The sequence below is a fragment of the Lepeophtheirus salmonis genome, chromosome 1 (assembly GCF_016086655.4).
Source record: "Lepeophtheirus salmonis chromosome 1, UVic_Lsal_1.4, whole genome shotgun sequence".
NCBI classification, from domain to species: domain Eukaryota; kingdom Metazoa; phylum Arthropoda; class Copepoda; order Siphonostomatoida; family Caligidae; genus Lepeophtheirus; species Lepeophtheirus salmonis.
Window position 1 is genome coordinate 984022 of NC_052131.2, and position 26238 is coordinate 1010259.

The window sequence follows — 26238 nt, forward strand, 5'->3', positions numbered from 1 at the left end:
TCTATTCTTAGGATCTTTAAAATTATTCTTTAACTCTCAAATTTTTGATGTTATCTCCTAAGACGTAGAAACGGAAAAAGTAATACAAATTTATATAAATGATTGAGAAGTCGAGTGATTTTATTGCTCTTCTAAAAATGTAAGCGCACTCCAGCTCTCACTCGTTATTCAAAACAATGAGCACCGCTCACTGATATTTTGGTCATATTATGGACCAAAAATCTGATTAGACAAAATGACCGAATATTCCAGAATTGACGATATGATCATAATATAGTTTTTAATTGGTATTTGAGTATTTATCATATGTTTTAGCATGATTAATAATATACAGTAAAAAAAGTGGGATTGCAACACACTTGGTTAGAAAATATTTTAGGGATTGAGGATTCGTTTTCAATTTTAATAATCAGGCATGCCATGAAATATACATTTCAAGTTACCTTACTCTGAGTAGGGTAATTTATTATCAATATAAGCCTAAGTAAAGCATTTAATATTGTTATACAAATTTGTGAATATTTATGGATGATGACGTCACTGTTTGAAATCTTGCGAGACTTCATTTAGCAAAAATTATATGCAAGATCAGCTTTTTGAAATAAACTAAGATACAGTGTATGTTGTCTCCATTCATTTTCGTGAATTGAATGAAGTATGATTTAAATCAGCAAAAAGGCTATTACATTGGATTTGTATTTTTATATTAATTCATATAAATCAACGACCTTCGTTTATAATTCGTGTCCTTTCATATTCGATCATTGATAAGATTATTCATTCAATGAAGGTATCTACATATATGGGGTATGCTTAAAAAAAGGTGTTTTTGTAATTTTGTAAGAAAAAAATATATATTTATTCATCAATATTTATGTTGTCTCCTTCAAAGTAATCCCCCTCTTGTATCAAAGCTTTTTCCAAGCCTCAAAGCATTTTTTGGTAATCCTTAAGCTCTTCCATGGACGTAGTCTTTATCTCCTAAATTGTTACAAATCTCCGTCCTTTTATAGGTATCTTTCATTTTTTGATAACAAGAAAAAGTTACATGTGGCCAAGTCCGGTGAACATGGTGGCTAACGCATGATTGGGGTGTTGTTTTTTGTCGAAAATGGGACGATTATAACGGTCAAATTTTAACAGTTTCGGAACAAACTTTGCTGAGACTCGTCTCATCCCAAAACCTTCGAAAAAAAGTTATGGCACGAGCCAACCGATATGTCAATATCATCAGCAACTTCTCTGATGGTAATTCGACGGTTTGTTGATGAAGTGCTAGGGCGTCCAGGATGAAGCTCGTCACTGGCATCTTTCTTGCCATATTGGAAGAGTTTATACCACTTTTAAACATTTCTTTTTTGACTCAGAACAGTTTCACCGTATACCAATGTCAACATTTCAAGTGTTTTGAAGGGCTTAATTTCCTTTTTGATAGAAAATTTGATGCAAATTCTCGGATCCATTGTTTCAATAGCAAAAAATCCCCAAACAAGCAAGATACTACTTACCTTTATGCCTCTGACAAACGAACTAAACAAGTCAAATAGCTGAAGCAGTAAATGCATATTCTTAGCCAGAGTACTAACATAAAAAAATCAAAAAATCGAGCATAACAAATCTACATTGCCCAAAAAATTTAAAAAGTCACCTTACTTTTTGAACATCTCGTATGTAACTAACAAATTACATAACTAACTCGTATGTACTAACACGGTACCTTAAAGATAGCCAATGAAAAATATAAAAAAAAATTATTTATAGTTTGATAGCTTATTTTTCTATATAATCCTAAACTAAAGGATCTATTATAAAGTTTGAACATATAATATGTAAATTTCTATTGTAAACCTCCATGTAAACAACATTTTTTTTCCTGTCAATTTGATATAAATATACTAAAACCTGCACCCTTTTTTGACATTCTTGAAAATGAAACATTTAATTAACCATCTGAAAACACTGATTTTGAGAAATGTAAAGCATTTGTTTTTCAAATGTTTGACCTTGTGATGTATTTATTATCATTGCTATTGCTAACTTTCCCTGCACTATCTTCAACCATGATTAAGATTGAAGCTGACCTAGAACGGGCATTCAAATTTTGTGTGGTTATATCCCTGGCTTCTAGCGATTAGCTGCATTGATAGAATATGTAGTAGTAACCATATTTTGAAGAAGAAAACTTTGATTAATGTGCACTTCTGATGTAGTTCTTTATCACAATTTCTCAGTTATTAGTTATTACACTTTTGAATGTGAGATCAAGGTTATAAGTTTCTTATCTAATCTCCTTCTTTATGAATGAACATTATACCATCATTTATATAGGTCTTGATGCAAATCAAAAACATATGAATCAAACTTGAATAAACAAAAGTTTCAACAGATATTTTTTTTATTTTAATGCACTTTTCACAAACAAAATTATGTTAATACGTTTCCTATTTTGATTACTATTTGATGTATCTAAAATGTTTGCATTTAAGTGATTGTGACATTAAAATGCAAGGAAATAGAATAAATATTTAAGAAAGCTCTTCATTTTGCAAATTTCCACTTTATTCATAACTACATGTGCAATTGATTTTATTTACAAGAGTATGTCTTGCAACTGCTCAAACGTAGTTGCATAAATACATATGCATATTGAGCAAAATGAGTCACAATCATTCATAAATTTTTGAAAAACAATTTGGGTTTATCCAGAGAATAATGTTCATAGGCAAATACGTATGTGTTGAGTGCTGTTTGGTCAATCAAAGTTGACATACTTAGCGACCGACATTTTGAACATGCTTGTATATATCTTTCCACGTAGTTTGTTTTCTCTATGAAAAAAAAAGTATCACTTAGCTACAGTAACTAAAATATCGGTCTTTTAAAAGGAATTACAAAAGATATATTCTAAACGGTTCTAAGATCTTACGCCCCAGGCAGTTTCGCCCTACATAAGTTTCACCCTCATACATATATTATAGATTAAATGTATCTTCTACATTTAATTTAAGATTTAGAATTAGTCTCCCTCAATTGCTGCCATTTGTAATGCATTTTTGCATTCAGTATTGTAAAATGAGTGCATTTAATTCAATGTTAATATATTTTAAAATGGAACATATCAAACGGTTCAAATTCATTTTAATAAGAAACAACAATTATTTCATATTAATTACTCAAGTTACATTCATAATTAATTACAAAGGACTTGAAGTTGAAGTAAAGGAAGATCTTAAATTATATGTGGAAGGTCCATTCATGCTATAATATATATATGAGGTCGAAACTTCCGAAGGGCGAAACTGCACAGGGCGTAACTTCCAGTCACGGTTCTAAACTAAACTTCATTACATATTACCCTGTAATTAGGTTATTATATTAAGAAGTGTCTGCAGAATTATATATAAATATATATATTTGGGGAAGGGGGCATGGTTTGAAAAAAAATTTCAAAGAATCCACAGTTATCTATTTTTTTAAAAATGACCAGGCCATGTAGAATTGAATCCAAAACCTTGTTGAATTCAACAGCAATTAAAGCTCCATAAGTTTCCCTTTTCTGTACAATCTGAATTGTAGGTTGTACATTTCTTGAAATGTCAGAAATCTTTCCTCTATTAAGGAATAATTTTTGATCCGTTCCTATTTTGGAATTTAAAAATGGTTCAATTTTAGTTTTTAGTACACCAGAAAGAATTCTGTAGTTCTTATTGAGTACTGTAATCGGTCTCCAAATATTTATGTTCATCGCCACACCTTTCTTAGGGATAAGAGAAATCTGGTCTTTGATACATGATTTTGGGAAGTTTCTTATAGATTTCCCCGTTGGACTAAGTAGGGAACTATCTCATCTAAGCACTGTATAAAAATCCTTCTACCCACACCATCAGATCCAGAACTTTTATTACCATTAAAATGTTTTTTTAATTATTTGGAAATGATAGATGGACTTCTCATCTAGATAAATTTTGTCATGCATTTTATTTGAATTTTATAACAAAAAAATTTTTTTTTATAATAATATGTACTGTTCAAAAAGTAAGGGGACTTTGCATTTTTAGAGATAAATTTATTCATCAATCCTTATGTTGTTCCCTTGAAAGTAATTCCTCTCAGATACAATAAAATTATGCCAACGTTTTTTGACGATCCTCGAAGCACTTATCATAGCAGCACTTTTCACTATATTTTCTTGATCCCTTTCAGAAATGCACTCTTTATCTCCTCAATCGTTGCAAATCTCCGTCCTTTCATAGATATTTTCCGTTTTGGGAATTTAAAAAAAAAAGTCCCATGGGGCCAAATACGGGGAATATGGCGGATAAGACATGATTGTGGTATTTTCAATATTTCACAAGTCTGGATAATTGAGCAAGGGTATTATTGTGATGTAAAACCTATGAAGTGTTTTTCGAAAATTACAGAGTGTTTTCTATGTACTGCTTCGCGCATGTGGCACATAACTTCAAGATAATACTCTTTATGGACCGTACGGCCATATGGACAGAACTCCTCATGCACTACGCGACAGTAGTAAAAAAATAGTGAGCAAAACATAATTGACTAAAAACGTCATTTGCATCTTTTCAGCAATTTTAGAAGAGTTTGTAACATTTGTATTTTTTTGCTCAGAACAGTTTTATTGTCAACCATTGTCAACATTTTCAGTGGGTTTGGAGCACTTAATTTCATTTTTAGACAAAATTTATCGCAAATTCTTTGATCCATGTTTTTCAATATCGATTCAAAATTGCCGAACACGCAAATACTTCTAACCGTATTGACTCTCACAAACAAACTAAACATATTATATTGCTCAAACACTAAATATATGTTCGTGTCGAGTGTACAAACAAAAAAAAATCGAGCAAACCAAATCTACTTTGCCCACAAAATTTGAAAAGTTACTTTTTTAACAAACTTTGTATATATTATAATATAATATATATATTAATGCTTGCCCTTACCGAAGGGATCTAAACATTAGGAAAAAATCCCATTGACAATTGTTAAAAGGATTTCCCGCTCCCTCCTTGGCCCGAGCAACACCGGGTAGTTTGTTAGTACATCTATATAATTACCTAATTACGAGATATTATGCAATATATATATTTTTTTTTCGACTGGAAGTATCAAATATTAAGGTATATTTATTAATAAAAATAATTTACCTATACCTTGACAGTTATATTATGTATATATTTTGCTTGACAAACAACTAATTTAAGTATAAGTATTATAAATTATATGCAATATCAATTATTGAAATACAATATTTAAAAATAAAAATAATTTGTTTTAAAAATATTTTATGTAATTTAGATGTCCTTCTTTTAGATAAGTGTACATGATTAACAAATATCATGGATAATAATTGATTTTATATGTAAATTGTACAGATGCAAGAAAAAATAAAACACGAGGTTCTTTGACCGACAAATTAACATTGTATTCATTTGACATGGAGAAAAATTAATAGAGGGAAAGGTGATGTCGATGATGAGATTCAACTTCAAAATTTGTTACATTATTTTTTTATTTTTTTGTACGTTAGAGATCCAATATTTCAAAAGACGTTAAAGATAGTCTGGACACATCATAATGTAATTTGTACTTTGATTCAAATCTTCTTCTTCTGCCTCTTTGACATCCACTGTGAGTGTATTATCATAGCGTCCAGAGGAGACCAATCGTACCGTTGTTGAACCACATAAAATTGTTAGTGCCTGTTTCGAGGAGAAAAAATACCAAAAACATTTTAGTAATTATTTACAATTCTAGGACAATTGCCATAGATACAATAACACAAGGGAAAAATTACTTGTTCCTCACTAAAAATTTCAGGCTGTACCAAGTATCATCTATATTAATAAAACAAAGTTTGTCTGTATGAATGTATGCCAACAAGTCACTGCGTTATAGTATGCTCCACGATGTATATCATAAATATATTTTAATCTAAGAAATAACCAAATAGTCGCATTAATGAAATATTGCAGGCGTGTGTATATATTAGTACCGAACATGCATACAAGGCTCACCCGATATAAATCTCCGTAATGTAAATCATACAAATATTTATATATATCTTAATGAAATATTGGAGGCGTGTGCAATGTGCATATATAGCAAAATTACTTTTTCTGTTTGTTTTGTTATTGGTTATTTATGTGCATATATCATGTACATTTTCAGTATGCTATGATTTGAATAAAATATAAATCCTGGAATGTTTAGATGATTTTGTTTACTGTAACTTACTTAAGGAATTTTTGATTTTGAATAAAAAATGTAATCTTTGAAATTGTTTCCAAAAAATGAAATTTTTTGGAAACAGCTGTGGATTTTTGAAATGTTTTCCATACCTATATAATTTGTGTGAACTATACTTTAAAAAATATATATATATATAATTGTTTGTAAATAGCTGTGGATTTCTGAAATTTGTTTCGAAAGAATTTAATATTTGAAGATTTTTAATTTTAATTTATATATTTTTCTTTCAAAAACCAAGCCCCCTCTCCCGAAAAAAATAAAAAAACATATATAATTTTGCAGACGCCCCTAAATACTCAGCACTTTTTTGAATCAAATTGCATTAAAACTCTTTCAAATATTCCTTTTATATTCTATGTTATAGAAATGATAATTAATGTTTAATAATTGAACTTTCTATAAAAATAGATTTAACTATTTTGTGTAAGGAGTAAGATATGAGCTGTGAAAGTTTCCATTGACTGCATTTACTTAATTAACATGATATATTTTACATTTGAGTCAAAATAAGTGCATGCCAAAGTAAAATATCGTTCTATATTTATTTCAGTCGTCTCTGACTACTCCGTGCTAATTTATTGATCATTTTTGACTCGGTCCAAGGAAAAGTTGAGTTCCCAGTATCATTACTACTTTAGCAGTTTATCCATTACCTTTGGCGTTAGGTAAAATTATAATAAATGCTACATATTCTAGAATTGTACATAGCTAAATATGTGTCTTCCACTCATCGGGATATGTAAAATTTATTTATCTACTCGAACTTGAACACTCACTGATTTCAGAGGAATAATTTTTTTCCAGTCGGGTTGCCCATTATGATAATAGTCCCTCCGTTTTACATATATTGAAGTACTATCGGGAGTACTCGGCATTGCTCGGAGTTATTAGTCGTCGATGAACAGACAAAAGTCCATCAAACTTTACTTTAATAATATAGATATGTTCTGCACCTTTCTTTAGCTTTAGCTAAACACGCATTGTTGTTTCTTAGATCAAGTAATCACACAGTTCTAAGATATTAAACGTACCCTAAAAAATGATCCCTCCACAGACAGACATACAAACTTTGCTCTCTTAGGATATAGATTATTTCATTTGAATTTTTTAATAAATAATGAGAATTTTTTAAACCAACGGCATTTTTCCTCACTGGTAATTTACCTCCAGGGCAATTTAGTGCAGTGTGCAGAAACAACTACCTACTACAAAAATAATAATTTATAAAGACTCGTTATTTTAGGATATTTTACTTAGAATTTACTTTCTACTATTACAAGAAAAAAGTAAATAGCCATTCAACTGTATAATAATAATTATTGTATATTCTTGACTGATGAATATTAAATAAAATTAATATATCTTAAAGAAAAATTAACATCTGTTAATTTCATCTCAAATTAATCAAAGTACCTTTGTTGATGCTTCTGTTTTGATACCACAAAGGGTTTGCTTCATGGACAGCTCTGAAGAGTCCAATTGGGCGGATCCACCAAATTCTATATAGTCCTCATTGCTCCTTTGATGACACTGTATCAAAAAATCATTATTAATAAGAATGATAAAACCTTTTGAAAAGAAGCAAAACGTACAGGGATGTCCACTCTTTTATTCTTCATGGATTTACTACTAACTTCAAAGCTTTTTTCATTCTCTTTATTGATTCCCACATTCATGTTGACTATTTTGAGATTTGCTGGGAAGAGTAGTGTAGTTAAGGAGCAGTTTTTGGGACGTCCCTCATTCCTTAGGCTAAATGTTCCCTGATTTACCGTCATAAGAACATTACAAGCTAGAAATAAAAGATTGTTGAAAGATTATTAACAATATTTAGTATACTTTTCTCGAGTGCTCCTTGGTTTTGATTTATATTAAATCAAACGAAGGGAGAAAATGTAAACTACCAAAGGCGAAAAACCTTTGAAAATTGAAAAATGCATTTCCCTCTTTTAAACCTCAAACTTCTTACTGACAATAAGTTGAAATATGGAGAGGTAATCCATAAAGAAAACTTGAAAGCAATAACTTTTATCTTCTGTAGCGATGCTGCCTTTTTTTTTTAAATATGAAGGATGGCCGGTGATTCCTGAGACTATTTTATTGATATAGTCAAACACAAAATGGTCACATGTGGCTGGATACATGGCTAGTTTAAAAAGAACTGTTTGGAGGTATGAAAAGTTTCATCTAGAAAAACCAGCAGATTGATTACTATGTTTTGAAATATTGTATATCATTGCCACATAAAATATTTGATAATTTTAGGGTTAAACCTTGGCTAGAAGGTTTTATCTTAAGCTAAAGTGACTATTTATAATAGTACAACTCCTACCAGTTAATAATTTAATATTTTGATGTTTTGTAATAGTGGTCCATTAAAATCTGAATACTTTAAGCTTTTAACTTCAACAAGGTATAATTTATTAATTAACAATATAATTTCAACAAAATTAAATCTATAAATAGATGTGTGTCTGAGCTCTCTTAATCATTAGTTTCACCTCCCTTGGTGGGAATGATGGCTTCCAGGAGGTGGTGGAAGGACGAGCACCCACTGTAGATGTAGTCATCTGTTAAACGTCGCAGTGCTGGCTGGCAATACATTGTAGGGCCTTTGTATTTGTATGATGGACACCCTCGACATGCACCCAAAAGTTATAGTTGAGGTGGTTGGCATCAGAGACAAAACAGAGGTCAAAAGTGTCTCTTGTAACGGAGGAGGTGGGTTTCTTTCATTACTGGTGTCAAAAGCATGGTTCTTTCCACCCACTTTTTTGGTAGCTCTCTGGAAAGCCTCGCGTGAAACTCCGAGATCTCTTGCATGGGACCTCGTGGAGTTGAGGAGGTTGAGCTGGGATGTTTTCTACAACCCTTCCGGATTCAATTTCTCCTTATTGACAGAGTCCTTTTTCATCTCCAAGGTTTTGGACTTACTGACGGCGCATACAGTGGTCTTGGAGACGCCCAACTGCTTGGAGTGCACGATGGAAATTGGTCGATCACGTTTATGTGTCCTTTTCTCGACTTGCTAGAGAGCTCTTCTTTTTTTTTTTATGTTCCTTCAATTGGTTGGATGGAGTTGCACTGATTAAGTATAAGTAAACATAATAGTTTTACAATTACTCCATCTAACCTAGGAATCTTTTGGTGAAATCCATATACATACATAAAGTATTATGTATTTCTTTCTCTATGAATCACCTGGGATTGAACGCACATTGAGTACAAGAGAATAATATCTTCCGAGCACGTTGTCACTGAGCTATGTCGATTCCATCCAGGTTTGGTTTGTTTTGAAACTAATTGTTTATGCTTTAATACATCAAAATAGGAATTATTTTCATTAACTTAGCCTTAATTAATTATTGAATTAGTATGTGCTCATATTTCAATGGATCACCCGGTATAGGTACATATAAGATATGAATAAAGATAAAATAAATTTATAAACGTTTGTACGCGTAATTAATTTGTATTTTTTGTGTTCCTGTATATATTTTCGAATATTCCGCATTTCCCATAAATGATTAATTTTTAGTTATTAAAAATTAAAAGAGATTTATTTATTTAACTGTGAAATTCTTACGGAAATATACTACAAATTAATTTCCAAGCAATCCGCTTGTCGACATCTAAACGCATATAGTGAAAAGGATTCAGCTTAGAAATCAATTATGAAAATAATTAGAGGAGATAAAAATGAAAAAAAATGCATTAAAAAGAAGAGGTAAATAAAAATTAACATGACTTGCAATAACATTGTATCCGTCTAATGCGTCCCAAATAGAGTCATTGTCGGTTTTATGAAGTCGTTTGCTAATAAGAAATCTCAAAGCGCATTATAGATATTTTTGAAATAATGTCTTTAATAAAATAAATTATTTTTATTAAAAAAACATGATTCAAACTTTCTATGCAGATATATAAAAAAATCTGAAAAATACCTTTTCTAAAAAAATGAAATGTAATTTTTTTTTAAATAAACAAAAGTGCTTCGCACATTTAGCTTAGCTTAGTTCACTATAACATCGGGCCCCCAAATATAGGAGGTATATTTACTCACGTTCCAAGTTCAGAACATCATTAAAGGTAAAGGAGAATCCTTCACCCTTAGTCGGAATCCGATACTGAATGACAGCAGCATTTTGTGATGCAACAAATCGTAGAGTCTTTCTATTCTTTTCATCAAAGGAACCCTTGGAGCAAAACTCTTTAAAACGGTCATTAAAATCTATAGGATGATCATGCTTTGAGGGAAATACTTTTTCATTCAGTTCCCAACCATCAAAAAACTAAAAGAAATTAATGTAGTCAAATGTAAAGGATTGATGATTTGATAAACTTACGGATATAAGACCTCCTGACTCACAAGCAACGTTATAGTCGGTGAATTCAACTTCTATAAGGGAGTTTGCATCTGAGGCCAAATATACACCACAGACCGTATCATCTCCATTTGATACAAAGTGATATTTTCCGTTTTCCATTAAAACCGTCATACATTCTATAAGTAAGGCAGAAAAATTATGAAAAGATGGGCTTTTGACGCATACAATTTAATACATATTATTTTGAAGTTTTTTCATGCAAGGAATAAAAGCCAAAGGCTTGCTTACTTGATCTACTCCATTAACTTCTGTAAATACAATAAATATTACCATGAAAGATTAGATAAAAATATTCTTACACGCAGAATTATTCTCGTGATAACCATAATAATGTTATAAGATTTGTACAATTTTAGTAAAAAGCAGCAGTTTATTGTCAAAAAATTTGAATACCCAACCACAAATCAAAATAGGTTGTTTTTGTCAAATAAATAAAATATATAAAAAAAATTAATTCATTTAGTAAATTTTGTTTCCCTAGGAAAAACAATAAAGACTATATCAATTTTGTATAAAACTTGTCACAAATATTTTCAAGTTTTGTGTCATAATAAAAAGAAATTCAAAATATTTCTCAGGAAAAGGATAACAAGATTCTCACATCGAAAAAAATAACTTATAAAGTAATTAACCCCAATTTCCCTCCCAATAAAAATAAATAAATCATCTGGCCCTGAGTGGTATGTGTTTGAGAGCTTTAACTTACTCCATGCATCTTCAACATCAACCCATCATATATGAGATGATACAAGACTTTAAAAAAGAAAAAAAAAAGGCTTGGGAGATGTGGTTTACTAACATTGTATCTAATATAATTTTGTAATCAATTATGATAGATTCTGAATAGGTGTCATAGCCACATTGATTCTTGTTACTGACAGGGTATTTTTAAGAAAAAAGACAAAGTAAATGTGGATATGATTAATTGTCTCCTCAAATTTACATAAAGTAGTAATATCAAAGATATTTTGTTGTTTATAAAGATCTAGCCAAGTTTGTTTTTTAAATATCAATCCTAGATTATAAAGATTTTGAACATCAGGTATTCAAAAAAATTAGTATCCAAACACTATCGAATTTTTGAGTCTAATTTAGATAATTTTGAGAGACAAAAATGAATTGATTACATCATGCAGCAGCATAGTGGCCATCAGGCGGAACCCCGCATTTATAATTGTTATTTAAGGCGTGGAGCACAAGTATGCCCATTAAAACTTTCAACCTTTATAGGTTTGTCCTTTAAAACCTTTTAAAAACATCAAGTTGTTAGTTATTACTACGATTCCTTGCCATATTTTGACATGTAAGAACTACTACAAATATAGATGAAAATCATAGTAAATGACAAATTGATACAAACATTTCAGCATTTGAAAATTGAATTATTTATTACTTATTCTTGATTAAAATTAATAAAAAATGTATATAAGCACCAAAAAGTCAAGTAAAAGGAAGGACCTTACTTAGAAGCTATTTTCTTTTTCTTCAAGTCATTTATAAATGTGGAAATTTTCCCTTAAGAGTTAACTCTTCGGACGTGAGGATCACTCCAGGTCTTTATTAAACCCCTTCAGTTTGAGAAATACTTCTTTTAATAGAGCTAGTTAATGTCTCTGTAGAACCCTCCATGATTGTTGTGAAGTCATCTGTGATTTATAAACTTTATTAACATATTGAATTCCCTTAATTTTTCTATTTCACATTCTTTCTCGGTGAAGACATCTAACGGCAATTAAAAATAAAAGGTGGCGATAGACAATCCCCTTGTAGACACCCCATCCTGCTAAGGAAACTGGACATATGTTTGTACTTTGTGATATTCTAGGAACACTCTGGAGAATAGTGGCTATCATTCTTACAATCTTGTTTGGAAAAGATACTTCGAGCAATTTCTGGAGAATGAATCGGTAGGAGACAGATTTCTCGAAATCTATCGGACAAACTACAAAACTTTTGTCTGCCAGCTTAATCTCATTGACCATATCTTTGACTGTACATGGGATATCCATTTCTCATTAAGCCTTTCTGTTCGTGTGGAATAATTTGTGGGAGGCCTTTTCTTAATATTCCCATCAAAATTTTGACAGATTTATTCAGCAGTGTGATTGGCCGGAAGTGTTTCATTTCAAGAGTATCTTTTCCTTTTAGGCCTCAATTCTGAATCAAAGATTTCCCTGTTAGCCTTCTCAAGGATTGGGGAAAAAACTGATACAAATTTTTTTACAGAACTCGAAAGGGAGACCCGATACCCCAGGCAATCTATTCAATCCTATCCTCTACTTGTCCAAGTCTGGCATCCTAACGAATATGTCTCCACCACCTTGAAGAGCTCTCAAGGCGCCAGCTATGACAAAATTTACACATGGTTTGCATGTGCAGTCCCAATCCGGGTAAAGATTTTCATAGAAGTCAGAAAAATTCTAGAGACTAGTCACACGTCATTGGTTAGTAAAAATATCTGATCATCTCAGCGAGTGCAATTTTTTGCATTGTGAAAATACTTCCAGGTTTTTATAACTCCCATTCCTATTTATATATTTCTTTATTTTCTCTGCCTTGGATCTTATTAAATCTCTTCAGGTCGAGTTTTAAGGGCCAAGTCGTCCAGAAGATGTTTGGGATCACAGTCGCAAGGTCTGTTGAGGTTTTTTTAATTTCTAAATCCTCCGTAATTTTTGCATCTCTTGCAGTGACATTTAGGTCACCGAGTAAGATGATCCTCTATTCTGGATGTGAGTTATATTTTTCAAATATTTTGCTATAAAAAGAACCCGAGTCGGAGTTTGGACCATAAGGGGAAAATATTTTAGATCTTATTTGGAGGAAGTTCACATCTACAATGACAACGTTTCCCATAGGGTCAGAGTATACCAGTCTTGAATTAAGGGTATCTTTGATGAGGACTATAACTTTGATGGATGATTTATTTTTTATTTTGCATTTGAAACAAAGGGTCAATGGAATTTTAGAAATAGATGTTTGATAGTGGATACTTTGTCAATGCTAGTGTCAACAAGGACGTCTGCGATGGACAATACGTTTAAGTTTTGGAAAACCTTCTTTGCTCTAGACGGAGTGGCAATGTAATTTACACTATAGGACATTATTGAACTCATATCTTAATTAATAAAATTAAATATGGGGTTAAGGGTAATTTAAAAAAAAGAAAACTGGAAAAAAAGTAAACTTAAAGCGATTTTTTTCTTCTCTTATGTTTTTTATATGATCAACCGACTGTGATGTTTGATGGAATGTGTGAGTTGCATTAATGAGTATTTCTATGGCATTTTGATTCGAGTCTTTTCCTTTAATTATATTACTACTGGGTCCTGTTTATCCTGTTAAGGGGGGTGTATGATGTACAAAAATATCCCGGAATGGCTCATACAGTATGTTAGCGGCTCATTTATTCTTGTTTTCAAAAGCCGGATGCTTCTGAAGACTTTTTTTGGTGAATTCAGATCGCACTGATACAATAGTTTTCAAGGTAAATAAGGATTTCTTTAGAAGTATTACCTAGACATCTTAGTGATAAAATTTGGAATGGGTTTCTACTATTTCGTTCAAGGATACTTTTCAATCGAATAATATCCACCAAAAAATTATGTTTTGGGGATATTTTTTGGTATGTTAAAGGTGGACTAAGTCTACTCAATTTTAAAAAAGGTCAAAGGAGTTTCTTAATCCTACTGATTTAACCACCATAGAAATGTGAAATATTATAGGAAGACAATCCTAGTTTGTTGATGGCGATTTATGGCACATCCTAGTCGAGAATTTTATTGGACTCGGATAGAGCCGCCTAATTTCTTTATTTTAAGACGACCAAAAGACCAATTACCTTTTGTTTTCCTTCAAAGTTTTGTCTATGGAACATCCTCCTCAAAAGTTTGTGGAAATGTGTTCTTTAATTCAGTGGAGCACTCTGCTGTGTCTGGAGGCTCAGATTCTCCCCCTAAGGCGGACATGACACCTAAGAGGGTGAATACTTTCTTGTTCAATATATTTAATGATTTTCTTTGCACTATGAGTAATTAGCTACAAATTGATAATTTTAATCAGAGAGCAAAACACGATCAATTTGTTTATTTTTTCTACTATTAATTAAAAAAAAGGAAAAACAATATATAAATGACTCAGTCCTAAATAAGAATCAACACAACACTTGTAATTTAAACTTTGAATTAATTTATTCCTCTGTAAACAAATGAAAAACGAAGCTTTGATCCTTTCATAACAAAAACAGTAAAAAGGTTTGTTTAATTGGTCAGTTGTACTGATTAAGTATAGGTAAACATTATAGTAATACATTTACTCCATCTGACATGGGAATTTTCTTGGAAGTCCATATTCATGATATGTATTTCCCTCTCTAGGAAATACGGGGGCGCGAACCTACACACATTCAGGTCATTATTATAATAATTTTCCCCGAGCGCGTTGTCCATTGAACAATGTCGTTCCATTCTTTTAAAGTACATTTTTTTCAAGATTGGATGATTTCACATGAAATATAAAGCCATTTTTAAAATCAATATAACCTTTTGTAGAGATAAAATTAGCTCTCATGTGCATTAATCATTTTCTTTAATTCAAACTTATAAAAATACCCAAATAGCTAAAATCAAAAGTACTTAAAAACCAAATTTAATATGGAAAAATTAGTCGCAGATTCATAATCAACGTATTAAGCACAACTTTAATTAGATATTAAACTTAAAATAGTTTACTTTTTAGATAATATTAATCCCATAATAGTTTAGTTAATATTATATATCAATGAAGTCATAATTAGATTATTAAAGAGTTGTGGGATATTTACTTACCCGTAACTGGAATGGAGCTAATTGCATCTTTATGAGCCGAATGTTTGATTTCTTGTCGCTTATGCATTGAAGGAGATGGAAGAGTAGATCTTTGAGCATATTTCAAGAAAAATGGATTTTGAAATATTTCCTAAAAAGAGGGGGGAAATAATAAATAAATAGTGAATTGAATTATGGCCTTGTGAAAAGACCCTTTGAAAGTCATCTCATTCAATTTATTTTCTAACCCATTATTTATTTAGGGCATATGTAAAGTAAGGCTTTCAAATTATATAAAAATATCTATATAAAAATTGGTAAAAGTAAAAAAAAAATAGTATAATTATAAATGCTGTTTTCCATAAAATTAAAGGAAGATTTTCTTGCTGAATTAATAAGTATAACAAGAGAAAAAATCCATATCAATGATACTAAGTAAATTTACATTAATAATAGGATTTATTAATTAAATGAATAGTTTAACAACTTTAATTAACTTTCCACATGTAGGGTGACCCATCAGTTTTAGGACGGATTCAAGAGCCAAGAAAATACACAAATATTCATTTCTCGAGACATCTTTCACATCAATGCAATTAGCGTGAAATTTCCGTCAAAATGACTTCCATAAGTCATATGGACACTATTTGCGGCAACAACAGCTCTCAGACGCTTTTTAACTGCTTTAAACGCTGCACAGGTAGTCTCTTGCAATAACTTGTCCCATGCAGACACTATGGCGCCCATAACATCGACGATGCTACAGTAAAAAGTCATACTAACCTCTTTCTCCAGAATGGACTATATGAAAGAAGTTCATTACGTTTAGATCTGGATAGGAAGGGGGCCTCACGTCTTTACTCTAAAACTGCTTGAAAGTGGTTTGATACCAATCTCGCACATACTTTGCAATATGTAAAGGTGGTCCGTCCTGCTGGAAACATTATGAGCCTTCCCAGAACTGTTCCTGGATCCAAGGAAGTACTTGTGACTGTAACATGTTCAAATAGACACGAGAATTGACCTTCACATCCTCGGAAATGAAGATCAAGACCAGACCATCATGGGGGATATATTTTGGCCTCTGAGCACGGTGTGATCGTTCAGGGAATGTCTTCAATGCTCAGACTCCGCACCCTGGCGTTGTGGCTGTTGTAAGCCAGTTCTACATTGAAGATCTTCTCGTCAGTCCAATTGATGGAAACGTACATACAAGAATTGAAGATTTTCAAAAGCACCTTGGCTTGGGTAATGTGGCCTGGCTGAGAAGCTGATGCTTTGTAGACAATACGTCTTCCTCAATTATCTATAGTGGAGACTATCATTACCGATAGGTTTGGCATAAGTCTCAGGGCGTAAGATTGGCTCATTGGTCTTACAATGAGAGAAGAAAAGGGCTTTAAAATAGAGGCTATAATAGCAAAGACTCTCACAATAATTTATGCATGCGGATCAAAAAGGATTCCTCTTCCTCCAGGTCTGAACACAACAATCGAGAGATATATGTACTTAATGTATTTTTAAACTGTTACACATTTTATATTTTATAAAAAGGACTTCTACCCAATCTTATTATAACTTTTTAATTTTTCATGGGGCCTCAAATAACTGGAGAAAAACCCTTTTCCCTTTTTAACAAATGTTTATACCGGGTGGACAATGTCAATCCGGAATAACTCTAACGGCTAATAATGAGACTTGTATAAGAGATAGAAAGATTATTTTTTATTCATTGAAAACCCACATGAAATGTAAAATGATTATTCATAATGCAAGTCTTTGTTCTTAATCCCGATCACTACACGGTGCCTGAATACCTTGCATGCCTAGCTACCTCTGGCAGATCCAGGTCTTTCATTGTATTGACGATGGAGGCCTTCAAGGCTGCAATTGATGTATGATTTTTATTGCAGGCGATACTCTCCACACTACCCTACAAGTAAAAATTACATGGATTGAGCTCCGGACAGTTGGCTAACTAATAGAATGGAGGGCAAAAATCGGGCACATTTTGTCCTAATTACTCTTGGGCAATCTTTGCCAGACTCGCAGGAATGTATATGGATTCCCATCAGTGACCTCATTCATCCATGAGAACGTCCTGGTAGACCTCCTTGGTCACCTTCTTGCCCTCTTGGAAGAATCGGGTGGAGGGCACACCGGATCGTACAATAAATCGTTGTGAAGGTGTGCGTGTCTGCTACAAACACTTTTTGGACAGTATTACGCTTGTTCGCTCCAGTCGTGAATTATCGTGCGCCGAGTATAGAGGTCTTAAAGGAATAAATTTTTTTTGCCAATAGGGATAAGGGTTCTACCAGAAGGGCATTATGAAGTTGGATTCTCATTGGCAGCAAGTTATGAAACAGATTGGGGCATATTTGACTTAAATCAAAAAAATACGAAATTACTTTTTCCTAAACCTATCATTAGTAAAATAAGGCCTTTATATATACATTTTTGAAATGGAAAACTACAAATTTCAACAAAGATTGATCTTCCTCAAAAAAAATTTTACAAATTTTGATATTAATAATTATGTTTGACTTACTACGGACATTCTTTAATATATTTATTTTCGTAAGAATTACAAACGAAATATGTATCCAAATAAAATTAAACATTAATGACTGTAAGTATGTAAAGTATTTATAAGAAGAAGGATCTATGGCTCAAGTGTGAAAAACAGGAAAATAAAATGGCATCCATAGACTTCTATGTATCTAGAAATCCATGACTAGTTGGCACATTTGAATTTTCAAACAAATTTCTACAACTCATTTTTTGTTTTTACAAACTCCAAGTAATTTTTTTTTTTTTGTTGATTTTTTTATTTATTCAAGTATAAATTCTTAATCCCGTTTAATTTTATGACAATATAGTTATTGATAGTTAATCGATTAAGTATTAAGAGAGTGTTAGTGTTTGAAGTCAAAACGAAGGAACTGGGTAGGAAATAACCTAAGAGCACTAGTTGGAGCAACTTAAGATATACAATATGTACAAAAGGCACATGAACTAACTAACCCCTATCTATTCCCATATCCATTTATGGTCCTTGACATTTTACTGTATCCATCAATTAATTGTCAAAGAAATACAGAGGCAAATGAAAAAACTAAAGTTCATGTTCCTAGAGGCCGAAAATAAAATGCATATTATTAAACTATTTTATTAACTCATGATTCATTATTCAATTATGAAGTTTCCAAAATCCAATTATGAATCATAAAAGGTTATCCTCATAATCTAGGGTCAAATAAAGTTATTAAAGACTTTAATGACAAAAAAAAAACTTTCTTCTTTATGAAAGCCTGCGTTGTATTTTTTGTTTTTTTGCTCTTTGTTTCTTCCCCTGAGGTAATATGGAGTTCCTCTTATAAAACTAATGTAATTCAATTTGTATGTATGTAATTTAGATAAAAAGGTAGATCTCACCTGTCACTTAAGTCTTTATACGTGATTGAAGTGAAATTGAGCAATTAATTATGTTTAGTATACCTATATTATTATATTTTAACCCCCCGCCCAACTAAAAAAAAAGAAGGTTTTAATAGTATTTTTAAAGATCTTTTAAATTTTTTAAAAAGGCTTTTAACTCTCAATAACTTCGATTGGGTTCTGCTTCAAATTCTGGAATTAATTATAAAGGTTTCAAAGAATGTTTTTATGTGCCTTTATTATTTATTTATATATCCCAACGAAGAGAATATGGAAAAAAAGGAGATAGTAAACGGTGTAGGAGATGCCTTATTCTGTAAAGAACGTGTCTTGTTTGATAACAAAACATTCATTTAAACTATCCATCACAGTATACAAAACTTAATATTATCTTGTTCAATTCCTATTTAACAAGGATAAAATAAACTGGTAAAAACTATGTAATTTTTCCATCTACACTAAGATTAAGTATCATAACTATAAAATAATTTGAACAAATAAAGTTTTATATTAATAAATTATCCTTATTTCATAGTGGGCTGGCTAAACATCCTAAGGAAGTAATCGCGTTATGATTTGAAGTGTTTAATGTAGGTTTAAAATATGTTGGCTATATTAATATATCACTATATATTTTTTTGTTGGGATGGACCCGGGCAATACTTTTACGGGTGGGCTCATATCCCAAACATCAATACAAATAATATCTCCATATACCGGGTGGTCCATAGAAATCAAAACACTTGTTGAGGGAAAGGTCTGTAGTGTCCGTCACCCAAACACTGAGGCCCTCAAAATCACTGTCAGCCAGCACTAAGAAGCCATGACAGAGGACTACACCCCCGTAATCCATCATTGCCGCTAAGGGCAGCTTCACTAATAAATTATACCTTGTAAAAGTTTAAAATTCAAAGTGTTTAGATTTGATTAGAACACTCGGTAATTGGTAAAAATGGTTATCTCAACGGTAATTTGTCGTCGGTAGGTAAAATTTAAAAAAAAGTATTCGGATTATTTTTCTATTCATCACAATTGATGGTTAATTTCAAGGCTTTCTTTGATGTATGAGTGCTTACTATTTATCTACACGTGATACGTAAGCCAAGGATTGTTACAATCTACCTGACTGATCAAAAAATTACGCATGACTGTATTACATATAAGTATAAATTACAAAATTAAAATATAAAAATATACATTCTATCTTTTAAATTATCAAATAGGGATTGAAAACAATGTTTCATTTTTAATTAATGTTTTCTCAATTAACAGGAATTTCCAATCCAATTTTGATTAGAAGGATCATTCAGGCCAACAAGATTTTTCATCCGTAGTTACCTAATTTTACTTTTTTTAATGTAATTTCTATACAAAATCTCTATTTAAAAAATATTTAAAATCCTATACAAATTAAGAAATAAAAATACATTAAGAAAAATTTTGGTTCACTAAAAAGTGGATAATAAAATACTTAGGTAATTACCTGGTTATACCCGTGTTCCCAGATTAATTACTCGTGTTTAACCGGTGCTAAATTAAAAAAAAACACACCCAAAACCCACCCCTAATTATTTAATGGCTCTAATATAGTTTGTTTAATATAAAGATATAAAAAAGCAATCATTTGAATGAAATAATAAAACCTGCACCAAAAAGTCGTAAAAAGAATTTGTGCAAAAGGAAACGATTGACATTTTATTAGTGTATGTAGAAAAAAAAAACCTTCCAAACCTTGGGTTCATAGACAAAGGAGGAACCAACAAGAAAAGTTGAGAAAAGAAAGATGAGGATGTTGTAGCCGGAGTTTGTTTTCATGTTGGTGACGTTCAAATGATGCAAATATTTATTGAAGTTCAAAAAACTGGATCACTCTAAATATGTTGTCAGTTATATATATATTATATATTATCGGTTAATCGGGACCTGATTATTTCATTGCGTTATTATTTCTCGTTTATTTTTTTACTCAGTGCCGTTATATAGTTTTTTCTATTTGCTTATAATTTCTTTGTAGTGGTTCAGCTTTTTTCTCTGTGCTGTTACTAAAGACTTTTGAGAAGGAACTGAGGATCATGTATGTAACTGAGTTTAGTTCCATCTTCTTCATGATTTTAATTTTATGCGGAAAGGAACGACGCTTTACGATATAGGGAGAAAGGCGCTAACTATCTTTATGTATACGTCAGAAAGGCATACAACATACATAGGATATTGGAGGGAGGGATGTTGAGTCCCTTTATAAAAAAATTGTTCAATTATTATGATTATGACGGAGTAGGAACTTATCAATTTACCTTCGGGCTTATGTATGTACGGTATACCTATTCAAAGATATACAGGGTAGTGCTGCAAAACGTGGACTCGAGGAATGGATTTAGAAATACATCAATAATTTTTTAAGGATAATAAAAGACAAAATAATTACAAAATATGTAGAAAAGGTTTTTGCAAAAACTTTTTTCACTCAGTATTACTAGCTTCAATATCAATCATAGCCTTTACACATTGCCTAAAGGCCATGCAAAAAGTTGATAATAAACTTAACTGACCAGTTGTACCACTTTTTGAACTTTTGCCACTTGTCGTGTGCGTTAGAGGGGGCACCAGACATGGCAAGATGGTGTGTCTAAGTACCTTATAGTAGGCCTCCTGTCCGATTTTCCGTTCATCTATGAAAAAGAACGGAGGTATCTTCTTTCCATCAGAGACCAGAACGCGGAGGACTATTGTTTTAACCATATATTCCTTGTAGTAAATCCCTTGAACCTATTATTTTTTCACGCCAGCCAGCGGTCTTTTGGCGGTTGTGGAGTTGATCAACTGGGAAAATCTTCTTGTTCGAGAAAATTTTCACCATTCACTTATTTGTCTGAATCTGTGAGGATTTTCTTGCGCCTCTCGAGCCTCCTACCTTTCGTGCCCTCTGTCAGAATGTGGCTTAGGATCCTTGTGATAGAAAAGAATCCCAAGTTGTGCTTTATAGCCCTTTAGTTCCTATACCCTGCCTCAGAGGCTTTAAAAATTTTCCAAAATGACATTTTTTAATGATTTTGGGTAGATTTTTTGTACCAACAATATAGATAAAACACATGATTGAGTGCTAAAAAAGATATTAAATTAAAATATGATTACTTTTGAAATACTTTTTTTTAAATTTTGTAATCGAAGTATCAATATTACATTGAAGGTTAAGAGAAACAGCTAAATATTATTGATAACTGGAAGTATGCATTTTTAATACTGCCATGCACACACTTTTTGTATTTTCTTGGCCCGGAGTTAGGGCAGTTTATTGTCCTCAGAGTAAACACATAAAAGTAAAATCACCCTCTAAAAGAAACAAATACTCAAAATAACCAATATGCAGATGTTTAAAATAACATTAATTATTTTAAACCTGCCTACATCAAATATTTACATTTTTTAAACTAGTTTATCATTTAAAATAGACCCTTCATAATCAATAAAACTTCCATCCAGAGCTTTTGGTTTCTTTTCAATCGATAATAGTCTATAAAGCATAGACACACATTTCAATGTAATAGTATTAGCTCTCATTAAGTCTGTCGATAAGTAGATTGCCCCTCATCAACAATTCCTAAATATTGTCTAATTCTTATTCTTCTATTCTGTGAATGTGAATAAGGACATGAATAATGAATATGAATAAATGAATATCATCTTCATCTTCCTCCTCAAGCAGTCTACAAATACTTGTACACTTCTTTTTCACCCATTTATTTGTAGGCAGTGAATTTGTAATCAGCCTGTAATTTACCCACCATGTGTAATGGGAAATCAGAGGGCTTTGAATACTTTTTAAAATGGCCTCAGCACATTTGTTGATCTCTTCCTAAACAAGCCTCAAACCAGATGAGGGCGGTGGAGTTATGTAGTTCTTCATCCTTTACTACCAAACACTCCTTATCGAAAGGAAAAATACATTCACTGGTCTTTCAGGACAAATCAACGACGCATTTCTTTTAAATGTTTTTTTTTTTACTTTCATTGTATTGGGTAGTCTTTATACTTAGGCAATAAAATATGATTATTTAAAAATAATCATATTTTAATATAAAGTCTTTTTGGCATTCAATCGTTTGTTTCATCTATAATTTTTGTCTAAAATGGCATTTTGGAAAAAAAATAAGGCCGATGAGGTAGGGTAAAGAACATATTTAGATCCCTTAAAAAATGATTTTTTTTTAATGTTCCTTTAATTGGTTAGATGGAGTTGAAGTGATTGAGTATCAGTAATCATTATAGTATCACAATTACTCCATCTAACCTGGGAATCTGTTGTCAAATATGTAAACAATCAAAATTCAAAAAAGTATGTTTTTGAATAGGTCTAATGTTGTACGGTGGATGGTTTTGAAGAGAGTAAGTTTCCTTGATTGATGGAGGAGGTAATGGGGGGGGGGATAAGGAACGGTTAATAAAGACCTCAAATCAACTTTTGAGACGCTTTGCCGTAAATAAAGGCTTTTTATTCATTACTTTTGAGTGTTTTTTCGACGTAAAAAGCTTTTACAATTTATGTTGAAATTTGTGATATGAACAATTTTTATATAAAAAGGACATATTTTTGATTACTTTGATAAATGTTCTAAATTTTTGACAACGGTCGCTGTCTCTTACAAAAATATTTACATTACTTACATATATCAAATTTTCCGCCTGATATCCCTTTTTTTTCTACTGCCATTTACATTCGGAACGGAACATACCTTGCTTTGTTTACTTCAAATACTTTCTGAAAGGGTATGGGCTAAATTTAATTTGGATGTAAACGATATTTTTCAAATCAAATCACCAATTTAGGAGGGTTTGACACGGAATTTATGAGTCAATGACAACTTTTCTTTGTACAGTCGCTTAATTAGTATAAGTTTTTGACACGCCATGTAAATTTACATATAATTAAATTAACTACAAGTTCCAAAATGGAACATGTATGATATACTTGTAAATAATTGCTTTACTGTTTTTTTTCTCGGCTTTCGAACGTTTAGATGAAACCATCGATCACTTTTAAAAGTTATTAGTAATTAAAGCTATTTCGCTACAAATTACTCACGGATATATAAGTACCCGGTTATACTCGAGTTCGAAGTTCAATTACACAAAACTTATTTCCAACTTTTTCGTATCAGATCATGTTCTCATGAATTATTTATTGGATTTTGTCGGTATTTTGTACTCCATTTGTAAGTTTGAAAGATTTTTGGTGAAGAAAAAGCACTTTCAAAAAAAATCCTTGCTCATTCAGATTAATGTCTCATATTAATTCTGAGACAAAGTAATTTAAAAATTCAAGGAACATCCTTTTTTAAAGGTTTTGTTTGAGAATGATAATTCCTTGGTTATTCCTTTTTTGTAGAGCAGAAGGAACCCTTTGTTACTTCCCTGGTGCATTTAGCCACCCGAATATTATAATGGACTTTAATTGTCCTTAGTAGTTGTTATATATGATAATATTACATAAGGATCAGGAACAAATTAAGATTATTTTTTATATCATTATATACTATGTCTGTCAATTTAAAATATAATAAGTTATCATAAATACTCTTTTACTCAAATATTACTCAGCAATATTATAATACAATATCGAATAAAATACTATGTAGATTTTAATAATATATCATTTATATTAAAAATGTGGAGAAATAATATGACAGTGATAGTTTGCGAGTAAATAAGATAACAATAGTGATTGGTACGACTAACTTATTTGGCTAACTATCAGATGATTTTGTGCCTATTTTCTGTTTATTTTTGGATGAAAGGTTGCGTGATACAATACAGATAAAGACGTGGTAGAAAGAGAAAAAAATATTAAATGTTGTAGACTACATTAATATAACATATTTAGAGAATAAACTATTTCTAAAACAATAATTATTGCCAAACAAGACATTTTTCATATAGAATAAGACATTTTCCACTCTTCATCCATATCTTTTGTTCATATCCATCATTAAATCAGAGAAATAATAAGAATTCATGAAAAACATTCTTTAAAACCTTGAATATTATTTCCAAAATTTCTTAATAACACTGAAACTAATTAAATACCATTTTAAAAAATGGATACTGAAAAATATTATACCCAATCACCTCAACTGATGCAAGAGATATCGAGATTTCACACCAGCCTGTTCAGAGAGCCATCAAAAATACAAGAGCCTCATGAGGGTGGAGAGGCCACTTTTGATACAAATAATGGAAGAACCCCATCTCCTCCGTCGCAAGATTCTTTTGAACTCTTTTGTGATACTTTTGTCCCCTTAAAGTCCTGCTGCCAAATCCCTCGACTACACTTTTTGGGTGCATTTCAAGGGGAAGGCCTGCAGTGCCCATCATCCAAGCAACGAAGCATGCAATGCCACTGTCAGCCAGCACCGGGAAACCATGACATAATACTACAATTATGGCAGGTGCCAAACCTTTCACCATCGTCTGGAAACCATGGCTGCCACTAACGGCGGTTACATTAATGATTAATAGAGTACAGGCACACATCTATTTATAGTATTAACTTTGTTGAAATTCTATTGTTAGTTAATAAATTATATCTTGTTGAAGTTTAAATTTAAAGTTTTAGGACTTTCATTGGTTAAAGTGTGAGTCATTCATATTTTACTATAAAAAATATGATTGCTTCTAAAGTGTCTAGTTTAGCAATATTAAGTATACTCTATCGGATTTTAAATTTTGGAGGAAAAAATCTAATGAGCTTGATATTTTTGTAGTATTTTCATAATGCATTTTCTCCGAATTATTAGGATTTCCTATAAAGTATTTTTGACCTACCAAGTACACACTTTATAAATTATATACAGGGTGGGGATTTTAAATCCGTAAAATTTAAGGATAATATATATTACAATTTTTTTTTTCCAAAAATTAATTCTACAATTCATAAATATATTTTTCTATCATGTAGGGTTCCTTTGTGAAGTCCATCACTCAAAAAATGTCAGGGTTTTATGATTAATTGTATTTCAATGCATGATTTTAAGCTGCCTTCTTTAGGGAAGGGTAATTCCAATATGTTTCAACAATTTTTAAAACAATTCATACCCTCCATGTTGAATAATGTTGAAAGTTTATTTTAACTAGTGATGGGACGATTAATCGGAATCGGGAATCGGATGTTTTTTATGAAATCGGAATAGGCACCGACAAAATAATGTCTAATTTGCGATTCTGATTCTTATGTATTATTATTAATTACTGGTAATAAACTATTTATTACTTTTCTAAGTAATTAAAAAAAAATAAACCCCTCCCCTCCCAAAAGTAAACAAATAAAAAATTAAGGA

General features: G+C 31.4%; 1 protein-coding gene across 1 annotated transcript; it reads right to left on the bottom strand.

Moving 5' to 3' along the window:
* Nucleotides 1–5175: 5175 nt before the first annotated feature.
* LOC121132480 (corticotropin-releasing factor-binding protein) lies at nucleotides 5176–21014 on the bottom strand. The gene is made up of 7 exons (XM_040727889.2): nucleotides 20639–21014; nucleotides 15488–15617; nucleotides 10620–10777; nucleotides 10337–10565; nucleotides 7866–8065; nucleotides 7687–7803; nucleotides 5176–5723 (listed from the first exon to the last, which is right to left on the bottom strand). Exons 1-7 carry the CDS (start codon nucleotides 20720–20722, stop codon nucleotides 5574–5576), a joined length of 1068 nt encoding a protein of 355 aa, XP_040583823.1. The 5' UTR covers nucleotides 20723–21014; the 3' UTR covers nucleotides 5176–5573.
* Between the last annotated feature and the right edge of the window lie 5224 nt (nucleotides 21015–26238).

What these genes read in the sequence shown, in the direction of transcription:
- LOC121132480 (XM_040727889.2), bottom strand. Translation starts at nt 20,722, where the DNA reads ATGAAAACAAACTCCGGCTACAACATCCTCATCTTTCTTTTCTCAACT. An exon ending in TGATGTTCTGAACTTGGAAC is followed by an intron (nt 8,066 to 10,336) that starts GTGAGTAAATAT and finishes TTTTATTTCTAG; the next exon opens with CTTGTAATGTTCTTATGACG. An exon ending in AAACAGAAGCATCAACAAAG is followed by an intron (nt 5,724 to 7,686) that starts GTACTTTGATTA and finishes TCCTCGAAACAG; the next exon opens with GCACTAACAATTTTATGTGG.